The sequence below is a fragment of the Trachurus trachurus genome (assembly GCF_905171665.1).
Source record: "Trachurus trachurus genome assembly, chromosome: 15".
In the NCBI taxonomy this organism is placed as follows: Eukaryota; Metazoa; Chordata; class Actinopteri; order Carangiformes; family Carangidae; genus Trachurus; species Trachurus trachurus.
The window spans coordinates 14,228,497-14,255,311 of NC_139906.1; the positions used below are offsets into that span (position 1 = coordinate 14,228,497).

The window sequence follows — 26,815 nt, forward strand, 5'->3', positions numbered from 1 at the left end:
AGTTGTAGTAGTTCATCATGCAGTTGTTCTTGTTCGTCCTTTACCCGTTCTTGCCAGCAGAGGGCAGCATTGTAACATCGGCCCTGCGTTCCCCGGAATACCACACTGCCCTAACAACTTCAAACTTTCACCTCAGACTGATAAGTGTGCACCTTGTACAGACAGATGGTAATGAGAGATATGTCATGCAACTAGCAGCACACAGACAACATCAGGACAGAGGTATGGCAGACAAGAAAAACATTTCAAATCCATCTCAATGAAGAGTATCTGGGTAAAGTTACAGTACATAATATCTATGTTAGGCAGTCACCACTGAGTCATAATAACAAATAATTTCCTTTATTACTGCATTTTACAATCTCATTTTCATCTTCCTAAAACTGCAGGTTTTGCAGACATTTGAGAGAAAGGCACTTTCACATTATAAAAAAACCTATATTGTAGTTCACAATAATATGAGACATTAACATGATGAATTAATTAACATCCATACATGTGAAACAAAGAGGCACTGTAGGTAGTGATAAAACTGCATGGAACTTTCATAGAGGTCATACAGGTAAGTTGACAAACAGTAACAAAACTGTCTTAAAATGCAAAAAGTGAAATCTACATGTTTTTTTTTTTGTCATGGTTCCTTCAGATATTACATGTAAATATATATATATATATAAATGATTTCCCCCTCTTGGGATGTGCTGCTAAACTTAAAATATAAAAATTTAAAAATCTCAAGTTACGCTTAATTTATTAAAATACATAGCTTAAGTTAATAATGCAATAAACATCATAATGGATTTATAAATCACGTAGTTGTATAGGAATGTAAGAATGTACTGCTTAAGATAAATCATTTTGATTTGTTGATGACAAAATACCCACCCCAACCAGAATTACTCATTATCTATAGCAATCTAGGTTCGTCACTCTAAATGACCATCTTATTGTATAAGATATAATAAAATATGTAAAACTCTCCCGAAGGGATGGATGAAATGTAGTAAACCCCCTTTAAGAACTATGTTTATGATTTTGTAGTACTGCTGATGATCCGAGCGTTGTGTTGATTACTCGTCCTTTTGAAGAGAGCTGTAGTAATCGACCAACACTTTCCAGGCCTTGGGTGCCATGAAGCCATCAGGAGGGTTTTCTTTACTCCGGGCCATGTTCCTCATCTTGGTTCCAGAGATGAACTCAAACTCAGATTTCCTAAAAGAGAGGGTTGGGAGTGAGACAAGTCAGTACGAGTGTTGAAGACTTATGATGAGGCCACAATTACAACTGCAGAGAAAACACAGAAATGTCTAGTTACAAACATACTGAATGTAGCTTCAGCTTCCTAATTCACATTGTCAGAGGTTTGGGAGCTGTTTGGGAGATTCATCCTGTAATCTGCTTGCAGTGTCAACAGGATAGGACATGGGGTCATGGATGGATCACATTTTTGTGAAATTCATATTTTTGTTTAAAAGATTTGAGCCTACAAATGTGTGTAGGAGGATGTTATGTAACGCTACATCAGAGTTTCACAAGTCTATAAAAACGTGTCGATGCATTCGAATATAAAGAAAAAAACCCTCTCCTGCACTTTGCCTTTCGTTTGCTCCTGTTTTTGTGCTCACTGGACGTCAATCCCAGTGGCTGCAAATCTTTCTTCACTCACCGCTCCGGGTCATAAAAGTCCATAGCCTTCTTTGTCTTGTTGTAGGCGGCTACTCTGAAGGGGATGATCTCCACAGAGGTGAGGCCTGGGGCCATTGTGAGGACCTTGCCTCCGTGCGTGGGTTCATAAAGGTCCTGTTTAGTCTCTGGGTGAGGCATGCCTGCTGGGTCCCGGCCAACAATGTAAAAGTTTGCCCCAGCAATCATTCTGGCTCTACAGTGCCACTGCACCTGTTCAGAAGAAACATGAAGATGTGAAGGTTAATAATCTATCACACATGTGTTACTGATTGTCCGACTCAATAAGTTACTGCTCTGCACCTCTGTGGGTCCAGCATACATCATAGGCGAGGGGAAGATGGCAACAATGGTGTTGGCCGGGTCCAGGATGCCCTCTTCTAAGACAGCAGCATGCTGCTTCATCCGCCAGTCCAGAGGCACGTCGTCGTCTTTGGTCCAGCCGCCCAGCGGGTGCAGCAGGAGGACCGGGTTCTTGTATCCTCGCTCTAGCAGACGACGCTTGGTGTCCTGCATCAGCAGGGCGTGACCATTGTGGACTGGGTTACGCAGCTGGAATGCAAATACTGCATCTAAGGAGGACAATGTGGAGGATCACAAAATTAAGTTCATATAACAAGACTGTTTGCAGCAATAACAGCAGTTTTACAGTTGTTTGAGCTGTTGAATTTCATGATTTGTGCAGCCCAAAATATGAAAACATGCTCATCATGCCTTCCACGTCACTCAAATTGACTTCTTTTCTCAAATTTGGCAACAAAATTCCCTTTGGATTGTATTAAGGGAAATTGTTTGATATTCTATGTTTTTCTTACCATCAGCAAATCCTTTGAGAAGACAAAAACCAGCGATGAATTGATCTTTCCAACCAGTACCGTCAACACAGATCATTTCTGTGTGACACTGAGCTCCACCATGTCCAAAAACTATTAAACTATGAACTTGAGCATTATTTTGTTTCAATCACATCATAACTACTCACATGTATACTAAACCTGGACTGTCTGAAAAGGTTTAGTTCCTTGGGAAAGTACAGAGACATGGATATCGTTGGCTTTTGTCTTTTCATAGTGTTTGTTAAAAATAAGAAAACACAGAATATCATCAGCATAATCCATTCTGTACACATCACAACATGCTTGCACCAGCAACAAAAACTCAAGAATGCTGAAAAACAATCACGACCAGACTATATACTGTATTGTGGTGTAGGTAAATAATAAAGGGCCTGGTCTTGAGCACAGCATTCATATCAAAGTGAAAAAGTGAGAGACCAAAAAACAAAACAAGGTGATCACATTCATTACTTTTCAGACAGATACCACTGTGTGTGTGTGTCTGCACTGATCACAGTCATCACCATGCAGCTTTTACATTTACCATTTTATTTATTCATCTGGTCACCTTTGTCAAGTTTTTCTGAAAGACAAATGGTTCACTGCTAAATACATCACATTCATGTTGATGTTCACCGACTTCTTCCAACCCTTTGATGTGGGTATTTTATCTCTTCGAGGGCAGCAACCGGTCGCTGATTGAAACAAATCATTCGCCATTTTGTCTCAGATCTCAGATTGTTACTGCAGTCTTGTGAGTAGGCTGGATGTTTCTAACCTGCTTTCATGTCTTTGAACCTCTGCTTGAGCTCCTGTGGAGTGAGGCGGTACTGGTCGAGTCCGTCATTCCATTTGATTCGCTCCAGCACCTCCAGGTCGCCACCCACCAGCCAATCGCCTCCCTCCATGACCATCTACACAAGGTCATAATCAGAGAATAGCAGTTAAGCTGTGTTTAACAGACAAATATTTAACCATAACTGAAATTAGTATTAATCATCATTGCCTTTGAACCGACTAGAATTATTCAATATTTTCCTCTGGCTTGATTAATGTTCTGTTGACTTAACTCTACTACTGCTGCTTCTCCTCAATAAGTAGCGGTTCAATATTGACACAGAAAAGTAAACGAAGATTTGGGTGCTGAGAAGTTGCCGCCTGCAGCGCGATCATTTGGCAGACACTGAAATTAAAACAGTGTGTGCCGAAGACGTGACGAGAGCCTTGTTACCTTAATGTAAGGGTGTTGCGGGCAAGTGGTGCCCCACTGTCTGGCACAGCGTTCCTCCTTGCGGTGAACATAGAACTCGGGGTTCCTGAGGATCGCCACTCGCGAACCCTGGTACTCCAGAGCTACGGCCGCACAGCCGTCCAGCTCCTGCTTGACTTCGCTGCTGACAGCCAGGACGATGGGAACAGACAGGTTGATAGCACCACCTGAGACAGAGGAGGATGTAAAGATCTTAGATGTTGAACCGAGGCAAATATTAAGTCGTATTTCAAATATGTAATTTGCACTAAAGAAACAACTGCTGCTGTGTATGTAACAGTCATCACAACCCAAGATTAGGAGGGTTGATTCCCCTCACAACACCACTCTCCTCCTCAGAAGCTGCTCTTATAGCCTTTGTTACTTTACTTTATAGCTTGATTTTACGCAAATGGAAATCTCCAATTCCTCCTTCGCATACGTTATGGATAGGAGAAGTCCTTAATTTAATTCGACTAGAAAAGATCAGATACGTTTTGAATGGCTCCCTTATTCCCATATGTTTAAGAGCTGGACTTTCCACCTATTCCTGAGTTAACTCATTATTTTAGTAGTAATATTAAAGTTGTGACATGACAGAGCTGGGACTGATCAACAGCTATATGCTATATATTTAAATTTTAACTTTATTTTATACTGATATGATTCAAATATCTTTACAATGCTATGTTATTGAGCTATTGATTGTCTTTAGTCTTGGTCTTGGGCTTTGTTCTTCAGTTGTAGTTTTTGTCCTGTACTGTTTTTATCCTGCCTGCCTGTGACCAGTGTTATTGTAATGTTGATTTGTTATATTTGAAAGTACCAATAAACCGATTGTGGGGGGGGGGAAATGTAGTGTTGATTCCCACAAAGGAGGTACTTGTACTCCAAGAGGTACTTCTACAGCCACCAGGAGGTACTTAGTAAATTTGTTAAAGGGATATTTCAACATTTTGGCAAATTCGCCTATTGCCATTACCTAGGCAGAGACGCGAGCTGCTCAGCTAACGCAACGGAGCATGGCAAATGTGCAGGTCACAACTTGTCCACAAGAGCTTTTTGGAGTTGTTGGATTGTGTATTTGACTAGTTTGATTAGGGAAAGCCCGGAAATTCTGCGCCGTGCAGAGCTCACGTCTGCCCAGCTGATCTCAAAACAGGTTATTAAAGGTAATGAACCTACCCGTAAGACTATAGGGAATATGGGAATAGGCGACTTTGCCAAAATGTTGAAATTTCCCTTTAAGGGTGCAATCAATTTGAAAAAAACACAAAATGTATCTCAAAATAAACTGGATACTGATTTTTTTATTTTTATTCTACCGACAAATATACTTCCCAAACTGTTGCTGCTGCCTTGTAAGCCTGGGTAGTGAATAGATAATGTCCTGGCAGGCAGCTCACAAGAGGAGTGTATCTAACAGCTCAGTCATCTCTTACCATCCAGCAGGTTGCCAAAGTGTAAGACCTGGAGGAACTCTCTCTCTCTCATGAAGCCCTTCAGAGGACTGGCCCAGCCCTCTGCCAAGACCTGCACCCACTGCAGATCCAACTGTGGACAAAGAATAAATGGTTCATTATCAACAGCCTGAAAGGGAGACGTATGTCAACAGCATTGATGTTTGACATTCAATATACTGAGAATGTTGACACATTAATCAACAAGTCAGTAATCACACTACGAATGAAAGGCTTGATGAACTCTGCTACTGAGAAGAATCCTGGAAGAATGGAAAACAGACAAACTGCTTTCTTTTAAACTCACATATTGGCTCTAACCTTATGACCTCCACAGTATAGAGGCTTCATTGTGCTGAGTCTGAATGAGACGTTGCTGCTGCTCTTTATGATCAGTAATATTAATATCCTCAATAAACCATAGTGAGATGTTCTGAGATAAAACGTTGTACGTGTAGCTTTAGATGAGTAAAAAACTGAAGATATATTCAACATGTGTTCAAACTAATTATTACTGATCAGATGACTTTTAATACACATATAGGAGTTTAATGCATTGCCATGGTACAGACACTGACTAAAGAAGACTTATATGTGGCCTATACTTATTACCTTTACATGACTGGTGGATTCATTTTTTGTACAGCTATGGATTGTTTTTTTTGAGAAATCAAAGTGACACCTTACTCAAAATGTTGCAAAAATAAAATGCTTGGTATGAAATTCCAGTCACCTCCAGAGAACCGAGCTGAATGGTGATTTGATAAGACAATCCCATTAGTGTGTGTTTCAGTGCTTGTGTCTCCTCTTAAGGTTTTATGTCTTTATTGGTACCCAGGGAAACCAGAGTGGTCGTTAGTACACAGGGTCCACATGGGGCAGCATGTTTATGGGCTCATCATGAGCAGCTCTCCGTCATGTTCGGCATTGACCCCATCGTCCATTTGCCGTGTGATAAAAAAGAAGCCTATATGCTGGAGCAGTGGGTTACCTTGGTGATGCTGATGGTGGGAAGCGTGTTTGCGTCAGCCACAGCGAGCGTCAGCTTGTTCTCCGGAACAAAGAGTTCATTCACCTCCTCCATGATTTCGCCTGGTACAATATTCTACATACAAGAGTGAAAAGAGGGATATGATGATTGATTTCATGACTCATCAATTTATTGTTTGGTCTTTTAAATGTCATAAAATGTCAAACAGGCACACATCACAATTTCCCACAACCAAAACTTATGTCCTCTAATTATTTGTTTCATCCAACCAAGGGTTCAGAATCTGAAGGTGTACAGAGCAGAAGAGGACATTTTAAAGGACCCCGGTCCCCACACATCCCTCTCACAGCCTGTTCACAATCATGCAGTCAGGAAGAAGGTACAGAAGCATCAAAGCATGAACCACTCGCCTGTTGAACAGCTTCTTCCCCACAGTGATCAGACTCCTTAACAAAAGAATGTGAATTGCATAAACTGATTTTTTTTTAGAGTGTTTATCTAATGATAATTTTTATTCTCTTTGATTTATGATCATTCATTTTATATGTTGTTTTTAATTATACATGTTTTACTTATTTATTGTTGAAATTAATGCACTGATCTTGATCTCGAACGGTGGATGTGTGTAACATAATTTCGTTTTCATGTGACGCATAAGAATGACAAATAAAACCTATCTATCTATTATCTAGTTCTTTTGTCCTTGTGGATGTTATTGTTTCTTATCCTACCAAGTAGTTCATTGTGCTCATTGCAGTTTAGTTAAATATTTGTAACTTTCTGTGGTTGTTTGATTTGAACAGATGAAAAAGGGATCCATGCTTAAGTGAATCAACTTTGCTCTTATATAGTAATATTACCAGCTGCCTACTCAACAGTTTCTTTTAAGATGTGATCGTAACTGACGTCAGTTATGACAGTTTAAATTTGTCATTTACTCCCACTACTACATGAGAGGTTTCCAAATAATGAAGTGAATTAGTCAAAACATGGTGAAGCAGTCAGAAATGTGGCCATGACTCATCTTCATGGAAGTGTATTGTGACAAGACTGCTACAAATCTTGCCTCGGGACTTTTGTTATGCAATGCAGCAGATGCATGTAAATGCATGTTTATAACTGATTCTGCTGACTTACTCACAACATTTGATCTTTTGCTTCTTCAGCGCCACTTTGCATGTTACAATCACAGATCTGAGTCTCTGTTCTCAACTGCTGCTTTCAATATTTATACCATATTTATCAATTATAGGGAACACGGCAATAAAGTAAATAACTTGTGCCTCAGTGTCAAGGTTTGGGAAGAGAGTCTGTGCTTACTTCACCAACAAAGCATGACCCTTGGCAGCAGAAGCAAACCTACTGGTATTATCCTTCAAATCTTTGCATTGTACAGCTGTTCACTGCACTACCCAATACTTCAGTTTTGACAGGTGTGGCCCTTGTCACACTTTTTTCAGTCTGACTTGTAAGTGACTTGCCATAGTTTCACACTACTGTCACTATTATTATCTGACTACAGCGATGATGTAGGGAATCATGCGAGTGTGGGAAAGAACATCAAAGAAATGCTTCCAGCATCTCTTTCCTGTTAAATTCTTCATGTCTGGACTGGAATATCCAGAACTGACACGATATTAATATTTAGTTCCTAGAATAAAACATGTGTGTGCCTGTGACTAAACTATTATGAGCTATCTATATTTTCTTTCTCCAGAAAATGTCAATTGTTTCTGAAGAATTTGGGAAAGAGAGAAACAGAAATTCTGGTCTGTCACACCCACCTGGTCCCTGAGCAGCTCCAGTACTTGGTGAAGACACTCATTCACTGTGAGCTCGCCTGTTTTCAGGACCAGCTCTGGTACCTCAGGACGCTCGTAGTCTGAATCAATCCCAGTAAAACCTGGAAATAAATGTAAAACAATAAGATAAATGTCAGTGATACCCTGTAACCATTCAGAGTCCATTTCTGCTTGTACAGCCACATGCCCCGTGGATGTGGAAAGGGTTTGATTTCATTTGAATAAGTCAGAGTGGTGGCAAGTTGAACAGGGAACATTTATTCTTCCACAGACCTTTAATCTCTCCAGCACGAGCCTTCTTGTAAAGTCCTTTTACATCTCTGCTCTCACACACCTCCAGAGAAGCATGGACGAACACCTCAAAAAATGGCAGCCCAGCACTCGCGTGGATCTTCCTCGCCTCCACGCGATCCTGTGGAGGAGAATAACACATGTACTTCAATTAAATACACTTTCAACTGCGTGTGCGCCGTCACATGAAAGCAGACTGTTTTCTGACCTTGTCAAACGGAGAGATGAAACTGGTGATGCAGACAAGCCCGGCATCTGCAAACAGTTTAGCCACCTCCGCAACGCGCCGGATGTTTTCCTCGCGGTCTTCGGCGGAGAAGCCCAGGTTCTTGTTCAGGCCGTGGCGAATGTTGTCTCCATCCAACGAGTAGCAAGGAATAGCATGGGACACCAGATACTCTTCCAAGGCAAAACTGATGGTTGTCTTCCCAGCGCCGGACAAACCTAGTAGGAAAATGTAACGAGACATACAGTATAAGCATGACGGGGGGAGCGGGTTGAAGGAACTTCTTCCAGTGTGTGGTTAGTGTGTGTAGGAGTAATAAGCCACATCATGACTAACAGGTGGATATCATACAAGACATGAAAGATTTACCGGTGAGCCAGATGGTACAGCCTCTGAAGCCTCCTCTGGTGCCCACCACCTGGCCTCTCTTGCTCCGGCTGACATGGTGGGCCTGGTACACCACGTTGGTCGACCTGTTGAGATTCTGAAGCAGAAGAACAACAGGCTCAGACGGAGAGTGATTCATACTATTGTTACAGAAAACAGGGAAACAGTAATTAACTTTACAAGTGCATCACACACATCCTAACTCCTCTTTGTCTTCCAGGTCTGGGGGCATGTGTGGGTTTACTGTTGGCACAGACGTGAGAAGAAAGAAGTGTAGACACAGTGGGTCTTTAGACCTGAGACTTATTGCTGTGTCATGTCAGGCCACTTTATAGAGACATTGGAGCTCCGCCACTGGTTAGTGTTGATCACTGGTTCTACACGCCCTGCCCAGAGTGACGATGTGGAGCAGGCTGTGGATAAATGGGGCTGTATTGACTTCTAGTAGGGGAGGGGTAGAGGAGGGAGGGAGAGGACTGACTGGACAATGTGTCCAGTGTGCTGCCTGCAGCCCAGCGATGATGTGGCAGTGCTCGTGCCCACACGTTTGCCCTCTGCACCCACTCTCCCTCCTTACATCCATCCCATGGCTTGACTTTTCTGCTTATTAACACCCCCCTCAACTCACCCTCCTCCTCCTCCCTCCTCCTTTCAATCACTGTTTCACTTTGCCAACAACCTGTCCTTCACACCTCCACCCAGTACGACAGCAGTTTAACATGATATTTGCTTTCACTGGGTTTCATGTTACATCTGACAATCTGCATTTAAGGAGCTCTTTCACTAACACACACATACACACAAGACAAAGGTGTATTTCAGTCCGAGCATAATGTTTTCTTTATGGCTGTCCTTATTGAGAAGTGGTTCCATAAATTTGCTGGGTTTCAGCTAGGTACATATCAATGGTCTCTGGCCTGACATTCGTTTTAAGGGTGTGTAACTGACACCCTGACACTAAACAATATTAAATAAGCTCCAATGGTGAGAATATGCTCCTTTAATTAGCTGTAGACAAACTGCATTCTTCCTGTACTAGGAACAACGTCATTCCTTTAGTCAGACTTCCACTATAGACACACACTGTCCTTACCCCCCCCCCCCTTACTTTCAGCGTGCCTGGGAACATGATGTTTTATTTTGGTGGATAAAAAAATGTGGGTTTGCTCAGAAGAAAACTTTTTGCAGACATGACTTTATCAAAAGACATCCTTTCACCTCATACTATTCATCATATTTAAACCATTTTCCCTCACTTATTTCACTCTTTTTTTTTTTATCTAATCAGACTGTTGAGAACATTTTCCAGCTGAATTTCTGTGTATGAAACATGTAAACTTGTGTTATTGTTAATCTGAAAGACGTTATGTAACTCCATTCTTTTACTCCCAGCTCAGCCTACATCCTCCCTCCCAGGAAATCACAACAGATAAAAAGGATTAAAAAAAAAAAAAAAAAAAAAAAGGCAGTCTGAAATGTCTCAAAGGAACTTATGTGGTAATGTGGATAGTCACATTATTTTCACAATAACTAACATTTTGGGTGAATAAAATAACCCACAAAACAGTATGCATATAATGATAGTTGATTTCTAGAGCCACAACTAACTGTTATTTCCGTCATATAGGCTAATGTATAATCATACAATATCTAAAAGTTTTAAAGTTTTAAATTGATCCTTGTCAGTCATCGGTTAACGATGGATATTCAATTCATAATATTGCAGAAAAGTGAGTGTGAATACCCTAGTTTATAAGGTGGAAATACATTATCTACAAAGTTGCACACAGCTTTTAATTTTAGGCAACATCATAGCTACATGTCTGATTCATCTCATCTTTTTTTCTTTCTTTTTTTCAAGGATAACTTGCCATGCTGTCCAAGTGAGCAGCATCAGTCTGCCATCTCACAGTGGCCTCTTTCTCCCCCCCACCCTCACAAGACATCCTATGTTATGAATGGACCAAACAGACATGGATACGTTACTACAACAACCAGCCTATTCAGAGCCCTGCCGTGTCTCTATAACCATCACACCTAGTAGCTGCAGTAACTAAGAAAGACACAAAAGTGAACATGGCGATGTAGAAAATGACCCAGAGTTAGTTTATAGAGGAGGAAAAGTTTCCTATTGTGCCAACTTTACGCTTTTGCTGCTGCTGTTGCTGTCTTGCCCCAGACGTCTGTGGTGAAGAGTGTCGTCAACCGCTTTGGCACATTCAGATGTTGAGTAGTGGAAATCACAGCACTATCTATGAATAACACCCTGACATGACACATTAGGCTACATTATGAACCTAAACCACATTCCTCACACATTCTTCCCTGCTCTCCTGACACTTCTTTTCCCGTTACATATCTCCCACATCTACTCACCGTACGAAGCTTTTTCACTCCGGACATTTCGCACACCAAGAGTAACACCAACCAAAGGACCTCTCTCTCGTTCGCTTCGAGTCGTAACCTGCGGAAACTTTTAGGCTACAGTAATAACCGAAGGAGACGAGTCGATGGGCTTTTAAAAGGGACTACCAAGACACGTAGCATTTCGCTGGCCCAGCCTCAAGCGAGCCCTCCTCCTTTCTACGTCCAAAAATCTGCATAATGTGCCGGATAGCAGCCAATACTCAGGCGGAACGACACGGCGGGGGCCGAGCACCGTGGCCGGCAGGACCGCTCGGAGGTTGGGCATGATTCTTTTATACAGCCGGATTAAATTAACAGCACTAGTTTATCTCTCTCTCTCTCTCTCTACTCTCACCAAACTGCACCGGTTCACAGGCTTTGTCACTGACTGATGTCACACTCAGCTAAAGTTACAGCCTGAATTTTTGGTGCAGCCATCAGTCAATCAGCTGTTAACTGAATTACCAAATATATACGTTAAAACACAAATATAGGTCGTGTTAATTTATAGGCTACTTTTATGGAAAATGGCAGCAGGTTGCAGTCTTCTGCCTGGAAACACACCCACTTACTTTATGTTATTGCTAATGAGTTACACAGTGCTTCACAGATAGAGTAGCCTAATTAACCTTCTTACTAAGGAAGTTAATATTAAGGTGGGAGAACATGGTAATAAAACCCACCAACATTAATTAAGCCTTTAAAGATATTCAACGAGAAGGTAAAGTCATTTTATAGTTGATTAACCATATTACTTGTGCATCAATGCGTTTCTATAATAACTATGCATTTCTTGAAGAAAATGCTTGTGAATACTAAAGGCTGAAGCTATTTCTTGAAAATAGAACCTGTAAGCTGAATACTGAAAAAAAAGAAAAGAAATCCTGCATGTTTAAGTGTCATGTTTGGAGAGTTGGAAAAGTTGAAGTTGTTGCCATGTTAATGACGCTGAAGCAATAGTTGAAGATTTGAAGAAGGAGGTTGAATTTCGTGGTTGAAAAGTGTCTGAATTGTTGAATAGTAGGCTAGGTGGAAACTTTATACAAATTGAAGTCTGTTGTACTATATTGAAAACTGTGACAATAAACAGCAAGCAACTGAAAAGAATGAAGAACTGTTTAAAACCTTCAAGCTAAAGTGTAACAGTTGTGGTGGGTGGAACAGCTTAAGTCAGGACATGAAGAAGCTCAAAATCCTGAAATCTTCATTTGGTGAACAAACTGAGATGTATTGAATAGAAAGACATTATTGAAGATGTTTAAAAAAGAAAAAAAAGAAAGAAAGATATGCACAAGAACAGATCAAGTAGCAGAGAGAAATAAACAAGGCTTCAGTCTGTGGCTCCATCATAGCTACAGGGTCTCTGTCAATGGGAATCAAGCCCACAACCTTAATATCAAGAGTCACACTTTGAGCCAGTCAGACAGACACATGATTGTCTCTCTACTGAACACTAAATTAAGGAGCTGTTCAACTATGTGTGTGTCTGTTCATTAGAATTTAATCACACACAAAAAGAAACTCCCAAATGTTTTACTGACGCTACAGTCAATATGTCTAGTATTAACAAGTCTATTGTGTATGCAGCCTTCAGGTGTGTGTGTCTATGGGGGTGTGTCTGTATATTGGGGTTAAACCACAATGGCTAATTGAAAAGTTCAATCAGTCATAAATGTGTCCAGTGCTGCAAGGTGCTGCTAGGTGTGAGAAGGCTGCCCCACCATCTACGTGCCGGGTCAGAGAGAGAGAGAAATCGGTGAATTGGTGAAGTTGGTGAATTGGTGTTGGTGAATGTACAAAAGAACCTTTAAGTAACAATTAAGGCTGCAAGCAGTGTTGAATGGGCCCTCGTGTCCATTGTCCTGCAGGGAGCTCATGGCACGCCATCGGACTTATTGGTCAGCCGTTAAAGTGGTCTGCAGGGACCATATGGCAGCTGGCATGGTGTACTGCATTTTATCTGTATTGTCCATTAAATCTCCCAGGTGGAGCCAGAGATCACACAACAAGCAAATATCTGACAATAGAGGGAAAGTGTAATAGTAATGAAATAATTGTCTGTAAAGAGTCACCTCCCGTCTTCAGGAGGTGGCACTGTGAGTAGAACTCATGTGAGTATGCAGTTGTTCAGTTGAAGAGTGTCATCACACATAATGGGAGACACGACAATGTATGAAGAAAATAAAACCACTTCCTGACCTCATTTCAGGTGTGCAGGTGTATTCAGCATGAGTGTCATTAAAAAACTAAAGAAAGGCATTTCCTGTCAGAATGTGGCACTGAGTCAGTATTTGCACAAAATCATAAGATGTGAAGTGTTTGTAAACCAAATGAGAAGAGGAGGAGAACAACCTGCTGGGAGCCATGAATATAATTATGAAATGTGATGTTTCATTCATCCATTAGGTGGTACTGTGAATGTAACCAAATATGGGCAGGCAGATGTGTTCAAAGGTGAACTCCACACAAACCAAATCTTGGCCAATTTGGACTATGTGAGTTATTATGAGCTGATGTTCCATGGCGGATGGATCGAAATTTGCCGCGCCACACGTGCAGCCTGTGGATTGGGTCAAAAGTGTAGGACTGGAACATGGTATTTCCTATTTCCACAAGGGGGGCTGATGCTGAATATTAGCATATGGAGGCATTCAGGCTGTGTTCCCTGTCATATCCGGAAATTTTGAAGCAGTTTTAATTATCAATAATGGCATGCAGCATCGTACCGGGCAGGGCCATTGACGAAAAGACAAGCCATTTCATTTTCACCACCAAGGTCTTTTCATTAGCCTACTCTGAACTATGTTGTTCACTCATGATTGGCAAATATGGACACATGTGCAAACACACACGTAATCTATATGTACTGTCTAGAGCTAGACTGCAGCTCTATGTGCTACCTACTGCTGTAACATGTTATGTCAAAATGTCATAAGTAAAAGAATGCTATATCAAAATGTAAAAAAGAAAAAACAAACGAAAATATTATGATATGATCTGCACACTACCTACTGCTGTAACATGTTATGTCAAATGTCATAAGTAAAAGAATGTTATATCAAAATGTAAAAAAGCAAAAACAAAAGAAAAAAGATTATGATATGATCTGATTATGAAAAAGATTTTATTCTGTGGGTAATGGGGGCGGGACTAGATAAGCTTTTGCTTCTCCCGCTTTCCCTTTCGGCCATGTGTATTGTATTACTCGAACTAAGATGAAGTGTGATGATGATGATTTAAATTGACATGCCCGAAATAAACAAATTGATTGATTGATTGATTGATTGACTCCAAAAAAATTTGCAATGTGGAGGTGTTAACAGGCATGTTGTACCAAGAATTGCTCAGGGTGGTAAAACAGGTCTGTTCCAAGTTAAACTTACTTGAAGGCAAGGACAGTATAGATGTGCTCACTCACGTCATCTAATTGTTTCAGCCAATAGGTCTGTTCCACGTTAAACTTACTTTAAAGTCAGGACAGTATAGATGTGCTCACTCATGTTATCGTGTCAGCCAATATAGCAAGTGGAAGACATAAGGCCATGAGGCATGTTTGAGTGTAAATCAACCACAGTCAATATCCTGGTCTGAATCTAATGTGTGTGTGCTCAGGGTGATAGCTAAGGTACTGTATAGTACAGTATAGATGTCCTCGCACCTGACAAAAAATGAAATGTTGCCAAACTGCCGATATACTGGCTACATTACATGATGTTACGCTATGTGACGTTACGTCCATCTTCCTATCACTCTGTCTAAAAGACTTGTGTGTCAGCCTGCTCTCAGAGATTGCCCTGGTGATTTTACCAGCTCAGTTTTTACAGTGTGACACAGGGACACATACACATGTATGGGAGAAAGGGGTCTACAAACCTCTCAAACTCCTTTAACTTAAGACAAAGCTGTACCTAATATGGACCAAGAAATGTAACATCCAAACTGCAAGACCTTCTTGAACATGTTATTTTGACGTTTCCAGAGTAAAAATTGTGGAAATTTGTGCAAGTTAAAAAAAGAGGCACTCCTGCTTTTTTCTGTCATGGCCTGTCCTTAGTTCCTGTTTTATTTTGAGGTTCCTGTCTTGTCTTCTTGTGTCCTCCCTCTTGTGATTACCCAATGTGTTTCACTGTGTTGATTTAACCACCTTTGTCTCATTCCCTTGGGTATTTAACCTTTATGTTTTCTCATTTTCCTTGTCAAATTGTCTGCAGGCATGTTGTCCATGCCTGTGTTTGTCCCGTGTTCATTCCCTGTTCTAAGTTTCCTGCCAGTTCCTTGTGAGTTTTAATAAATAGTTAATAATTCATACTTTTTTTTAATGCAGAAAATGTGAAATATTTTAAACATTTTAAATAACATCAAAAAGTTTTATGTATCCAGTAATGTCCAGAAAAAGCTGACCGGTTTGATGACCAGCACCCACACCATTAACAGCATTCACACTAATTACCAATGTTTCCTTGGTTTGTCAGCTAGAGCCTTGTCACTGTCCTTTTACAGGTGGAAAACACATCTTGTCAGTATTTTATTAATGCTACCACAACACATCCACTCCATCATCATCTTTCTGTGGTATTTATTACCAGAAAAAAATAACCCTTTTTTAATAAGAATGTAGTTTGTACATCGTTGGCTTTATGCAGTAGATATTACGATAAAAGATTATCAAGATAAAGTTCTTTGGCAAATGCTTGTTTCATAATCAGACACTTACACGGGTTAATGAATGGGCTTTTCACTTGCTAACAAGCCACTTGTAGTTTTAAGTGAGTGAGTCACCAATAACAGGTTTTAATCTATCTGTTTAAAATGTGAATGAAAAGCTAAAGTTGTTCTTTTTGGCACAATCACAAAGCTGGATGATTTTAAAAAGCATACAGACATATGTATAACCACCAGATTTGTGATACTCTATTTTATATCAGAATAAGGGACATAACAGGAAGTAGTGTAATTGTAGATGTGTGGGTAACTATATTTTGCTGATGACATGACATTGACACAAAGTTGAGGTATGTTGCATAAGTTGAATTAAACCAAAAAGTCATCAATATCAGAGTAGCTGATGGCTGTAAGGATATAGGCTACCAGAAACAGCTGCAAAGTATGTCAGTATAAATGTCAAATGACTTGTGAGGGATATATTATGTAACACTGACCACACAATCTCCGATCTAGCAGCCACGAATGGCAGCAGACTTCAGTTCAGGAAATGCTTCAAGTGCTTCTTGAGAAAGAGGTTTCATGAGATATATGGAGTTCATATGCAGGGCATATAGAACGTGTACACTCCAAAAATATATTCTTTATGCAACAATGGAAAATAAGCTATAAAGGAATTTTAATACTGTGCTGATGAATTTGAAACTAAATTCAATGCCTGGGCTCATGTTGTGTTTTAATGTCACCAGATCTGCCTTATTTGCTGCTGTTAAAATGTGATGTGTTGATTTATATATAGGAGAAACATCCAGACTGAGATGCTCCCATTTGAATACAAGTCTCACTGCACACAATAAAAGCGTTATAATATCTTCTTCTCCAATGCACCTGGTCAACCTTGTTTGAAGAGCTGACACTCAGTCTCAAAGTCACAACCTTGGAGCAGCTCTCCGTAGTGCTCTCTGACCTCCTGGTAGAGCGGCATGGAGGCCTGCTGGGCGGTTAAACCAGGGAAAGTCACAGGCTTCTCATTGAGCAGCGGCTGCAGCCTCAGGTCACCTCCCCCGCAGTCGTACAACACTAAGAGTAAGTTAGCTGCGTAGGGCAACATACGGCTGGTGCGGAAGAAGCGGTTGGTCTGTGTGGCGTAGTTGGTCGATGTCAGGGCTTCACTGTCCCTGAAGAAGCCCAGCAGGGTGAGCAGTGGAAGGATGGTCTCTGCGTGGCCGATCTGGACCGTCACAGCTTCCGTCACCTGCTGGCCAGACCTGACAAATAACATAGATGACGTCAGTGTCAAGTCTAACAGAAGTAGTTCTGTATGAAAAATGTATTGAGGTGCATTATCCAGATAGCTTGTGGACACTTAATAACCTAAAACAAAGCATTGTGGATCGTTTTTTCATCAATTAATCAATTTATGAGTTAACTGCCAACACTTTTGACAATGATGTCTAACACCTAACAGTACGTTGTGTCCATGACAACTTGTCCCTGCACAGTCACTACAAGGGTCTTACTTCATTGAAAACCATTGTTAAAAGTTAATTAGTGACATGCTCCTTTTAATACAGTGCACATTTTCACCGTAGTTTATCTTCATCACCCATACACCTCTCAACTGCTGTACATACTGTCACACAAAATATTAAGAGATGTACTAACACGTTGTTGTTGTTTTTAATGGGAGTTTTACTCACTTGGTCTCTTCGGCTGCTTTATCCAGGCGACTGAACAGATCGTGGAAGAGGATGCAGCTCGACTTGCTGTTGATGTCATAACCATAGCTTCTTTTCCAGAATTGCTTCAGGTCATTTGCATACTCCATAACCTGATGAAGCAAGATAAGTACAAAACAGAAGGTAGTCTGGATGTGGATGGGGGCTTTGTGTCAGGACTTTAGAAGAAAAAAAGATAAAAGTCTTGCAGTGTTCTTCTCTTATGCAAGGTAACATTTCAGGCTACCTGAGTGTTGGGTCAGAGAGTAACACAAGATACAAAACACTCTTTGTGACATGGATAATACCAAACTGTTTCCCAGGGAATGAATACTGGGGCAGCAGAGAATGCCTTACCCAATTCATGTTTCTAAAACAATTAGTAGGTAAGGTCTCTCTCTCTCTTTCTCTCTCTCTCTTTCTCTCTGACTTAACTAAACCAACAGATGTAATACTGTGTAGGGCCTCTAGCTTAATTTAATTTACAGCCACTTGAAAAAACCTACACAAACAATAAATTTGACATAACATTTGTCATTTTGATCCAATAAGGTGTCTTTGGTGGTATTGCTCTTCACATTAGTTATGGGTCTACGCTTAATGGTGACAGGTACTTCCCACAGGACTACAAAGGTCTGTTTTGTTATGTTTTCTTTTTGTTCCTCATGAGGTTTATGGTTTCTTGCAGAAGTGCTACTGGTAGATTTTCGTGAATCATTGTGATAAAACTGTGGACAACTTGACTAGAGACCATAACAACAAAGACCAAAACAAAACATCCACTGCTAAAGAAGCATCTTATTTGTCCACATTGTGATAAATGATTAACAATGAATGTATTTAGTGAAAACAAGACGTTCTGGTTACTGACCCACAAACATCTCCTTCAACCTTTGTGACAGAATCTGAGCTGAAGGTGAATAAAGGTGACATTTGATGATACTGCAACTTTAAAATACGCAATCATTAAATAGCTGAGGCCCATACCAGTGCATCCACTTCATCGAAGAGCTGACACCAGGGGGAGTTCACGGTCTTGATGGCAAACTCATATGCACACAAATAAAACGCAGCTTCAGCCATATCTGTGTGAGACAGGTTGCAATAAAAATGTTAATAAGTAGTGAAATGAGACACGTGAGGCTGCATTTAAAATAAACACAAAGGAGAACACTGGGAAAAGGGCTCAGTGTACCTGAAAACGACTAAAGTTCAATGGATTACTAACTTGGTGCAGACTCTTGGTGGACATTTTCAAAGTAGAAAACAGCTCCACCTACTGTGCAGATAATCACTGTGAAATATTGTATGACCAATGAGATGTTCTGCAGACCAGTGAATCTGTTTCATTGCTAATGCTTTATTTTACGGGCCCCCTCATTTTCTGTAATTTACTAGAAAGGATCTAATATGTGACGGTAATTTCCCTGGGAGACTCTAGGAGAGGATGATAACTTGGCTGGGGAACTGTAGACAGCACTCAATAACTGTGAGTGTAACCGAGAAGTCTTATACTAAGCCCACAGCAGATTAGCTGAATACAGAAAGATATGATATTGATTTAAAGTTCAATATAAGTGAATGAGATAATTCTTTCAATGACAAATGAATAATAAATAGATTTAAATGGAGCACTTTTTCAGGAAATATCTATAACTCTGATATCTAATGAAATACTAAATAACCTTGTCTCCACTGACACAAATCTGTAAATGTCACTAAGTAGTACATTTAATATTCAATATTGTACTAGACTCAATATTATTGAAGTCTGGATATTTATGCATTCAATTAATATTTCCTTTTTATACTTTGTGCTTCTTCTATTCTATACTTATTTGACAGTTCTTGTATTTCATCAAATGATCACAAACCTGCTAATATATACCTACATATACGTATGTACGAGTAGCCTACTGATAGGTCTCAGTGCAAATTATAAACAAGCTCTCATCTATTGTAATGCGCTGTGTTCATGCACTTGAAAGAAACCCAGTGCATGTGTGTGCATTCACCTAAAGCTCTGAATACAGGACTCTTGTTTGTAATTGAGTATCATCTAATGTTGTACTTGGTGTTCGGCCTAAATCAGGGGTCTCAAACTCCCGGCCCGGGGGCCATATCTGGCCCGCGGCCCCTCTACATCCGGCCCGCGTCTTGACGTAAAAAATAAGGCTGTCAAAGTTAACGCGTTAATGCAAAATGCTTTTAACGGCACTATTTTTTTTTATGCGCGATTAATGCGCTAACCTCGGGCCGCTCCGTAGTTTGGCCGTCTTATAATGTTACAGAAAACCTGCATATGTTTTTTCTCCTCATGTTCCTACACTAGAGAACTTGTTCTTCTTGTCACCAAACGAGGCTGCTCTCTCTCTCTGACAGCTGATTTTTAAATACCATGAAAATGGTATTTGGAAAGCATGGAAAGCATAAGAAACATCTGGATGTTTCTTATGCTTTCCATTCATATTGCTGGTATTTCAAGCAAAAACAAAAAAAGATGCGATTAACTCAGGAAATTTTTAGATTAATCACGATTAAAAATTTGAAACGTTTGACAGCACTAATTATCATACAATATTTGAAAATCAACCCCGTTTTGAGAAATATTTTAATTTTTTTTTTATACTTGTCTCGAACACTGAAGTGGCCCCCCACTGAGACGATCAGTGCCAGCAGTGGCCCCCAGCTCATTTGAGTTTGAGACCCCTGGCCTAAATGAAGGATCTGAGGAGTCCGCCACAACTGACCATCTGTGATGTCATTGTATGGGACTTGAAGAAGATCTGCTATCTTCTCCTGGACCCTCCTCATCTCTGGCCCCTGATTGAACTTGTCGACCTCCGACAAAGCCGTGGGGTTGTCGCTGACCTCCTCCACAAATCTGGTGCACTTGTCAAAGAACCTCATCAGAGCATCGTTCACGGCGTGGTCAAACTCCTGATCTGGATGGAGAAAAAGGGAAAAACATTTACTTCAAATGCATCTAAGTGGTGAAAAAAAAGTGATGGTGTAATGATTACCATGGTGATAGGCTACCTTTAATATCCCACAGCTCTGTCAGTCCGGCCTTAAAGGACAGTGTGCTGTTGACACACCTGTGCTTTGAGCTGGTGATGAACTTGATGAGTCCACCTCGGAGCTTCTCCTCGGACACCAGTGAGGGGAACAGCTTGGACAGCCTGACGGCCAGATGCTTGTGGTCGTTCACACCTTTCTGGACCAGTCGGCCGTCCATGTCGTCAGTGTACCACATCGTCCACTGGGTCTTGATTTCCCGCAGCCAGTTCTTGTCCCCACGGGCGCTGCTTTTGACGAGGTTGTACAGTTTCTTCATCTTCTTGACGTTTTTAGTCGTCGGGTATCTCGTGCCGTGTCTTATTATTGCAGTCAAGTGAATTTTGCGACATTGCTCCGACGGGGGCTGTAGGATCGATCTGTTTACAGCAAGTATGTCCTCTATGAGATGCGGGTTCACTTCCTCATACCTCCCTTTCGTACTGAAATATTTGGCGATCGCCGGAATATCTGGGTTGTCCGCGTCATTGTGAAAGCAACAGGAAATGCTGATCGCCGCGACGAGATGGACAACGATGAGTTTCCACGAAACGATCGGCATGATGCGGCCAAAATAGCTTGTTGTGATGTATATGGCCGTGTGTGTGTGTGTGTGTACATAAACCCTCCGGACCGGACCCCCCCAAAACGTGTGACGTCATCCACGCGGGACTGTTCAGCCAGCCAACCCGTTTACTCTAACGGAGCGACACAGACTATTATGGACTTTGAACATTGCTGCTGAATTACCAAATAGGCTATTACCCGGTAGTTCTCTGTTATCGTGAAAGTAGCCAAACTTGTGACTTTGTACTATAGTTTCATCATCATTCCTTTTCCTGTGGATTTGCCCTATCTGAGAAAGCTCATCTCATAAAAACAAGTTAACAACAACAACACATTTTTTAAAATCACATTTTAATTTGAAAATGCTGCTTATTAAGGAGTAAAACATCAAAGGATCAATTTAAAAGGTATTTAAAAGCGTGAACCAATTATTTAAGAAAAAAATCTTACTTAAACCAGTGATGTTTTCAGGATCAGTGCATTCAATTTTGCTGGCTCTGTGATTGGAGCCGGGTTTGACACAGTGAAGAGGTGCACATTGAAGATGTTAGAGGTAATTCTGAACAACAACAAAAACAGCACAGGTGGACGACTCCTCTCTCTTCGCTGCAAGACGGAGAGATACAGAAGATCCTTCATACCAACAACCATCAGGCTTTTAAATGCTTCTGCAAATAGTAGATGAGCTGACAAAGCTGACAAATGAATTTCCCTTTGGGGATCAATAAAGTAATTCTAATTCTTATTCTTATTAATATTCTTATTCTTAAAAGAGAATAAAATGCACCCAGTGAACCTAGACTTCAGCAGGGTGTTTGGAGAGCTGACACTCAGTCTCAAAGTCACAGCCGTGGAGCAGCTCTCCGTAGTGCTCTCTGACCTCCTGGTAGAGCGGCATGGAGGCCTGCTGGGCGGTTAAACCAGGGAAAGTCACAGGCTTCTCATTGAGCAGCGGCTGCAGTCTCAGGTCACCTCCCCCACAGTCGTACAACACTAAGAGTAAGTTAGCTGCATAGGGCATCATGTGGCTGGTGCGGAAGGAGCGTTGGGTCTGTGTGGCGTAGTTGGTCGATGTCAGGGCTTCACTGTCCTTGAAGAAGCCCAGCAGGACGAGCAGTGGCAGGATGGTGTCTGCATGACCGATCTGGACGGTCACAACTTCAGTCACCTGCTGGCCAGACCTGACATAGTATACAGGACAAATGGGGTTCAGAAAGGGACATAGCTTCTGCTACAACATTAAGAAAACTGTAGCTACGTTGTATTAAGAGAAGACAAAAATTGAATACAAACATAATGTCTGCTAGTTATAGTAATATCTGGGTTGTTATATCCATTGGTTATACCTCTGTTAGGCTGAATCTGTGTACAACTAAAACCCCCATACTTGTCACTAAAGGACTAAATACAACAAAGATGGTGGGACAAACCCATCTCTTCCACTAAAGGTTTTCATGAAGATCCTCTCCTCAGCTAGTATGTATGCGCTGCAGTGATTTATACATGACTTACTTGATCTCGCTGGCTGCCTTGTTCAGTCGACTGAACACGTCATGAAAGAGAATGCAGCTCGATTTGCTGTTGATATCGTGGCCGTGACCTCTTTTCCAGAACTCCCTCAGGTCACTTGCATACTCCATAACCTGTTGGTGCAGAAAGTTCAGGAGAAGTCTGAAAATGATTTATGTTGTTAGCCTTGCATTATAAGGCAACACTTAATTCACCTCTAAGTTTAAGGTCAGCCTGTAACACAGGACACAAAACACTCTTTCTTATATGTATAATGCCTCTTCCCATCATCAGAGACAGGCAATGGCATATCTGGATGAGTTAGTTTGTTTACTCTGTCCTGTTTGTACTGGATTCAGTGGTTGGTTTAGTTCCTCGAGTTTCTGTACTTTGTGTCCCTGGTTGACCCATACGCTTGTCTGATCAGCTGAAGTGCCTCTCTGGGTAAGTCAATAGCCATGTTGTTGTGACCTTATGGCAAAATCACTCTAAACCTAAATTTAGCCCTGACACTAACTATTTACTCAGTGTTGCATTTTCCTTCTATAAAACCCTGAGGGACTTTCTTGCAATTAATGAGAACAAAATTTGCTGATGTAAAGAAAACATCCTGTATACACTTGGTGATAAGGAGCTCTGTAAATAAATTAACTTGTGACAATATAATAGAACATAAATATGCTGCTAAAGATGCAGAGTAAACACGTTTTTAGACTTTAAAATTCATGCTACATGCTGGCAGAATTCCATTTTGCTGCTTTAGTTCAAAGTCCTGGTATTGCTCATGCTGATGAGCCCTGACACTGTCATGGTGGGACACTTGTATTGAAGTAATACCTGTACTTCATCTGCTATGATAAAATATGAACAAAGGTCTGACTATTCAGAAACCCCATTGTCTGTCACTGTGTCAAACAATCTATTAAATAACCTCTTTGACCCACAATTGTCCTGACTAAATATCGTAAGCCTTAATTAACTCTGTGGCTGAGAGCCTTCATGCCCCTGCCACACTGACTGTATATACTGTATGTTGACCACTGAAGCTCTGTTACCTTTGCATCATCTTCGTCAAAGAGCCGACACCACAGGGAGTTCACTGTTTTGATGGCAAATTCATAAGCACACATGTGAAATGCAGCTTCAGTCATGTCTGCGAGAGAGATGTTGGTATAAAGTGTTAGGAACTGCAGACATTTAACCAGCTGACATCCTCTTGAAATAACTGGAAATCACTTATAGAGGTGCATTGTAAATCTCAAGCACCTACAATGATTTCCCTATCTCGCAGAGTAGTAAAATAGTACAGATGTTTGTTTACTTTGATCTTTAAAAAAAATCTCAAGAACCCATGTGGGCAGCTTTTATTGTGCTTCTAAGCCCTTTAAACCAATTCAATGCCATAATTGACAAGGTTCACCACAAAGTGTTGCAAAAGTCTGAGAACCAATTCAGAAAACAGCTCCCCCTAGTGTCAGAAAAGATCACAGGGATGCTCAACATGCGTCCTCCACAGCACTGACTAACACTCTAGTTTTGTGGTGTAAAGGACCACTGAAAACATGGATTCTTTAAACTTTTGATTAAGGTAAATCTTCACATTCACATAGACACACTCATCAGCCTAAAAAAAAGTAGTCTTGGAGCAGGTGAGACCGTGTGTGATGAGACTGTGGGGGACTCCAAGACGATCTGCCATCTTCTCCTGGACCCTCTTCATCTCTGGTCCTTGCTTGAACCTGTCAACCTCTACCACAGCTGAGGGGTTGTTATGAACTTCCTGGACAAATCTTGTGCACTTATCGAAAAACCTCATCAGAGAGTCGTTGACTGCGTGGTCAAACTCCTGATCTGGGTCAAGAAAAAGGAAAAGGTTGCACTGAAAATGTACCAGACTATTAAAATCATACAGAAACAATATCATCATTGTTATGGCCATACCTTTAATATCCCACAGCTCTGTCAGTCCGGCCTTAAAGGACAGTGTGCTGTTGACACACCTGTGCTTTGAGCTGGTGATGAACTTGATGAGTCCACCTCGGAGCTTCTCCTCGGACACCAGTGAGGGGAACAGCTTGGACAGCCTGACGGCCAGATGCTTGTGGTCGTTCACACCTTTCTGGACCAGTCGGCCGTCCATGTCCTCAGTGTACCACATCGTCCACTGGGTCTTGAGTTCATGCAGCCAGCTCTCTTCTCTTGAGGCATTGTGCAGGACCATGTTGTACAGCTGCCGCATCTCCATGATGTTTTTGCTCGTCGGGTACCGTGTGCCATGTCTTATTATGGCACTTAGATGAATTTCCTGACATTGTGCAGAGGGAGGCTGTAAAATTGACCTGTTAACAGCCAGTATGTCCTGTATGAGATACGGGTTGACTTCCTCATACCTTCCTTTTGTGTTAAAATAACTGGCAATCGCTGGTTTATCTAAATCCAAATCGTCCTGAAGCGTCTCATGAGGAAGCAAAGAGCACGAGATGATAAAGAAGTGAACGCTGCTGAATCTTGAAAGCAAGGGCAACATGATGCATCCAAGAGGAGACTTCAAAATTAGCTTTGCACAAAACATTTCCAAACCTGAACAAACTGTGTGAGAGCATCAATCCCTGGACTGGGCAGAGTCCTGTCCTATTTGTTTACCCCAGTTGCATATCCTAATCTCAAAAGTAACATAGACTAATTCAAATTCAAACTCCAATGATTCATTGTTTGCAATGAAAAAATGGGTTACAAAGTTCTACCTCATCAAAAACATGTTGTCACTGATGTTTTAATGTCTTACAGTGGCATTGTGAAGTTGTTTTATAGCTATGTGGGCTGTGTTGTTGAAAAGTTTGTCTTTTTGTTTGTCTACTCCATTGCTCTGACAACATCTTTCTGGTTGGACTATTGTGTCATAGATAAGCAAATACTCAGTATCAAAGCCCCCTTTTTCACTTTCCACTTGATACTGAATTCACAGTATAAACCTCTAAAACGCAAAAGTATTAATATGATTTTAACACTTATAAGCTATCATAAAGCACTTGTATATTAACATACATTTTGGGGTTGTAAATGTCAAGATGATGTGAAACATAACAAAAAGCATTTAGGCCTGTAACAAAATTTCTATCAAATTCTGTCAGTCACAAAAATCACTGATTCTCAATTAAAACGTAGAATAATTTATGTGACACATAAGTATGTCAGGGTACACAGCTATTCAGCATATCAAATGTAACTGACATCTAAGATATTTCAGTTTCAAGAATATTTTTTTTATTTTACTGTTATCATTCAGATAAATATAGGCTGTTTTGCCAGTTTTTCATTCAATTCTACTGGCTTCTGTTTTTAACGAATTACTACTTTTGTATCATCATTTGCTACTCAATTTTTAATTCGCTATTGGCCATTCAGTGCTGGTGCTACTGGGCTTAAAAAAATGAATCCGGTACACAGCCAATTAAAAACCTTAAACAAAAGAAGAACTCGTAAACAGCAAGTGAAAGTAAAAGACAGGAAGTGCTGTGTTGAAACAGACCATAAAGGGAGGTGACAACTCTGACAGTTGACCAGGGAAAAGGAGCTGCAGGCATGAGTGATCTGTGATCATATCTCTGCGGCCCCTTGGTTACATTACATTTAAATACCAGGCTCTTTGTGGCATTACCTTCTTGAAAAGAAGCCATTTAAAGGTAAACTGAGAGACGCCCCAAGAAATTAATCAAACCCATTGTTGATCCCAGGCGTCACATATCACCTAAGACTGGTCGAGATGTAAACTTATCTACAGAGACAGTAGATTCCTGTCAGCCTAAACAGAAGAAAATCTGCTCAGTGGATATCTAAGATATGTCAAACCAGTTATCTTATCTGACCAGCGAGTATAAGCTGATTAGTTGTGCCAAAGGCTGCGTGACTGAAAAGCAGAAGAAGTGCAGGTATGCATTGAAATGTCAAGTGCAGTTCTAGTGGATCATGTT

The 26,815-nt window shown here is 40.8% G+C and overlaps 3 protein-coding genes across 4 annotated transcripts; all 3 read right to left on the bottom strand.

The window, feature by feature from the left end:
• Positions 1–382: 382 nt before the first annotated feature.
• On the bottom strand, positions 383–11,492 carry LOC310997977 (bifunctional 3'-phosphoadenosine 5'-phosphosulfate synthase 2-like). Its single transcript, XM_083987857.1, has 12 exons — positions 11,302–11,492; positions 8,908–9,022; positions 8,521–8,756; positions 8,295–8,433; positions 8,004–8,122; positions 6,220–6,333; positions 5,211–5,322; positions 3,751–3,956; positions 3,298–3,433; positions 1,987–2,255; positions 1,667–1,896; positions 383–1,212 (listed from the first exon to the last, which is right to left on the bottom strand). The coding sequence occupies exons 1-12, from the start codon at positions 11,326–11,328 to the stop codon at positions 1,071–1,073; spliced, it is 1,845 nt and encodes a 614-aa protein (XP_083843983.1). The 5' UTR covers positions 11,329–11,492; the 3' UTR covers positions 383–1,070.
• A 4,234-nt stretch (positions 11,493–15,726) lies between these two features.
• Positions 15,727–21,435, bottom strand: minpp1a (multiple inositol-polyphosphate phosphatase 1a). Its single transcript, XM_083988784.1, has 5 exons — positions 20,751–21,435; positions 20,462–20,656; positions 18,699–18,796; positions 17,694–17,824; positions 15,727–17,261 (listed from the first exon to the last, which is right to left on the bottom strand). The coding sequence occupies exons 1-5, from the start codon at positions 21,328–21,330 to the stop codon at positions 16,886–16,888; spliced, it is 1,380 nt and encodes a 459-aa protein (XP_083844910.1). The 5' UTR covers positions 21,331–21,435; the 3' UTR covers positions 15,727–16,885.
• Positions 21,436–21,669: 234 nt separating this feature from the next.
• Positions 21,670–25,643, bottom strand: LOC310998634 (multiple inositol polyphosphate phosphatase 1-like). Of its 2 annotated transcripts, none has more exons than XM_083988783.1 (5): positions 24,786–25,643; positions 24,501–24,695; positions 23,900–23,943; positions 22,848–22,978; positions 21,670–22,516 (listed from the first exon to the last, which is right to left on the bottom strand). In XM_083988783.1, exons 1-5 carry the CDS (start codon positions 25,414–25,416, stop codon positions 22,132–22,134), a joined length of 1,386 nt encoding a protein of 461 aa, XP_083844909.1. In that variant the 5' UTR covers positions 25,417–25,643; the 3' UTR covers positions 21,670–22,131. The 2 variants fall into 2 exon arrangements, with proteins under 2 accessions (XP_083844909.1, XP_083844908.1); XM_083988782.1 differs by having other exon boundaries at positions 23,900–23,997; positions 24,786–25,641.
• Positions 25,644–26,815: the final 1,172 nt, after the last annotated feature.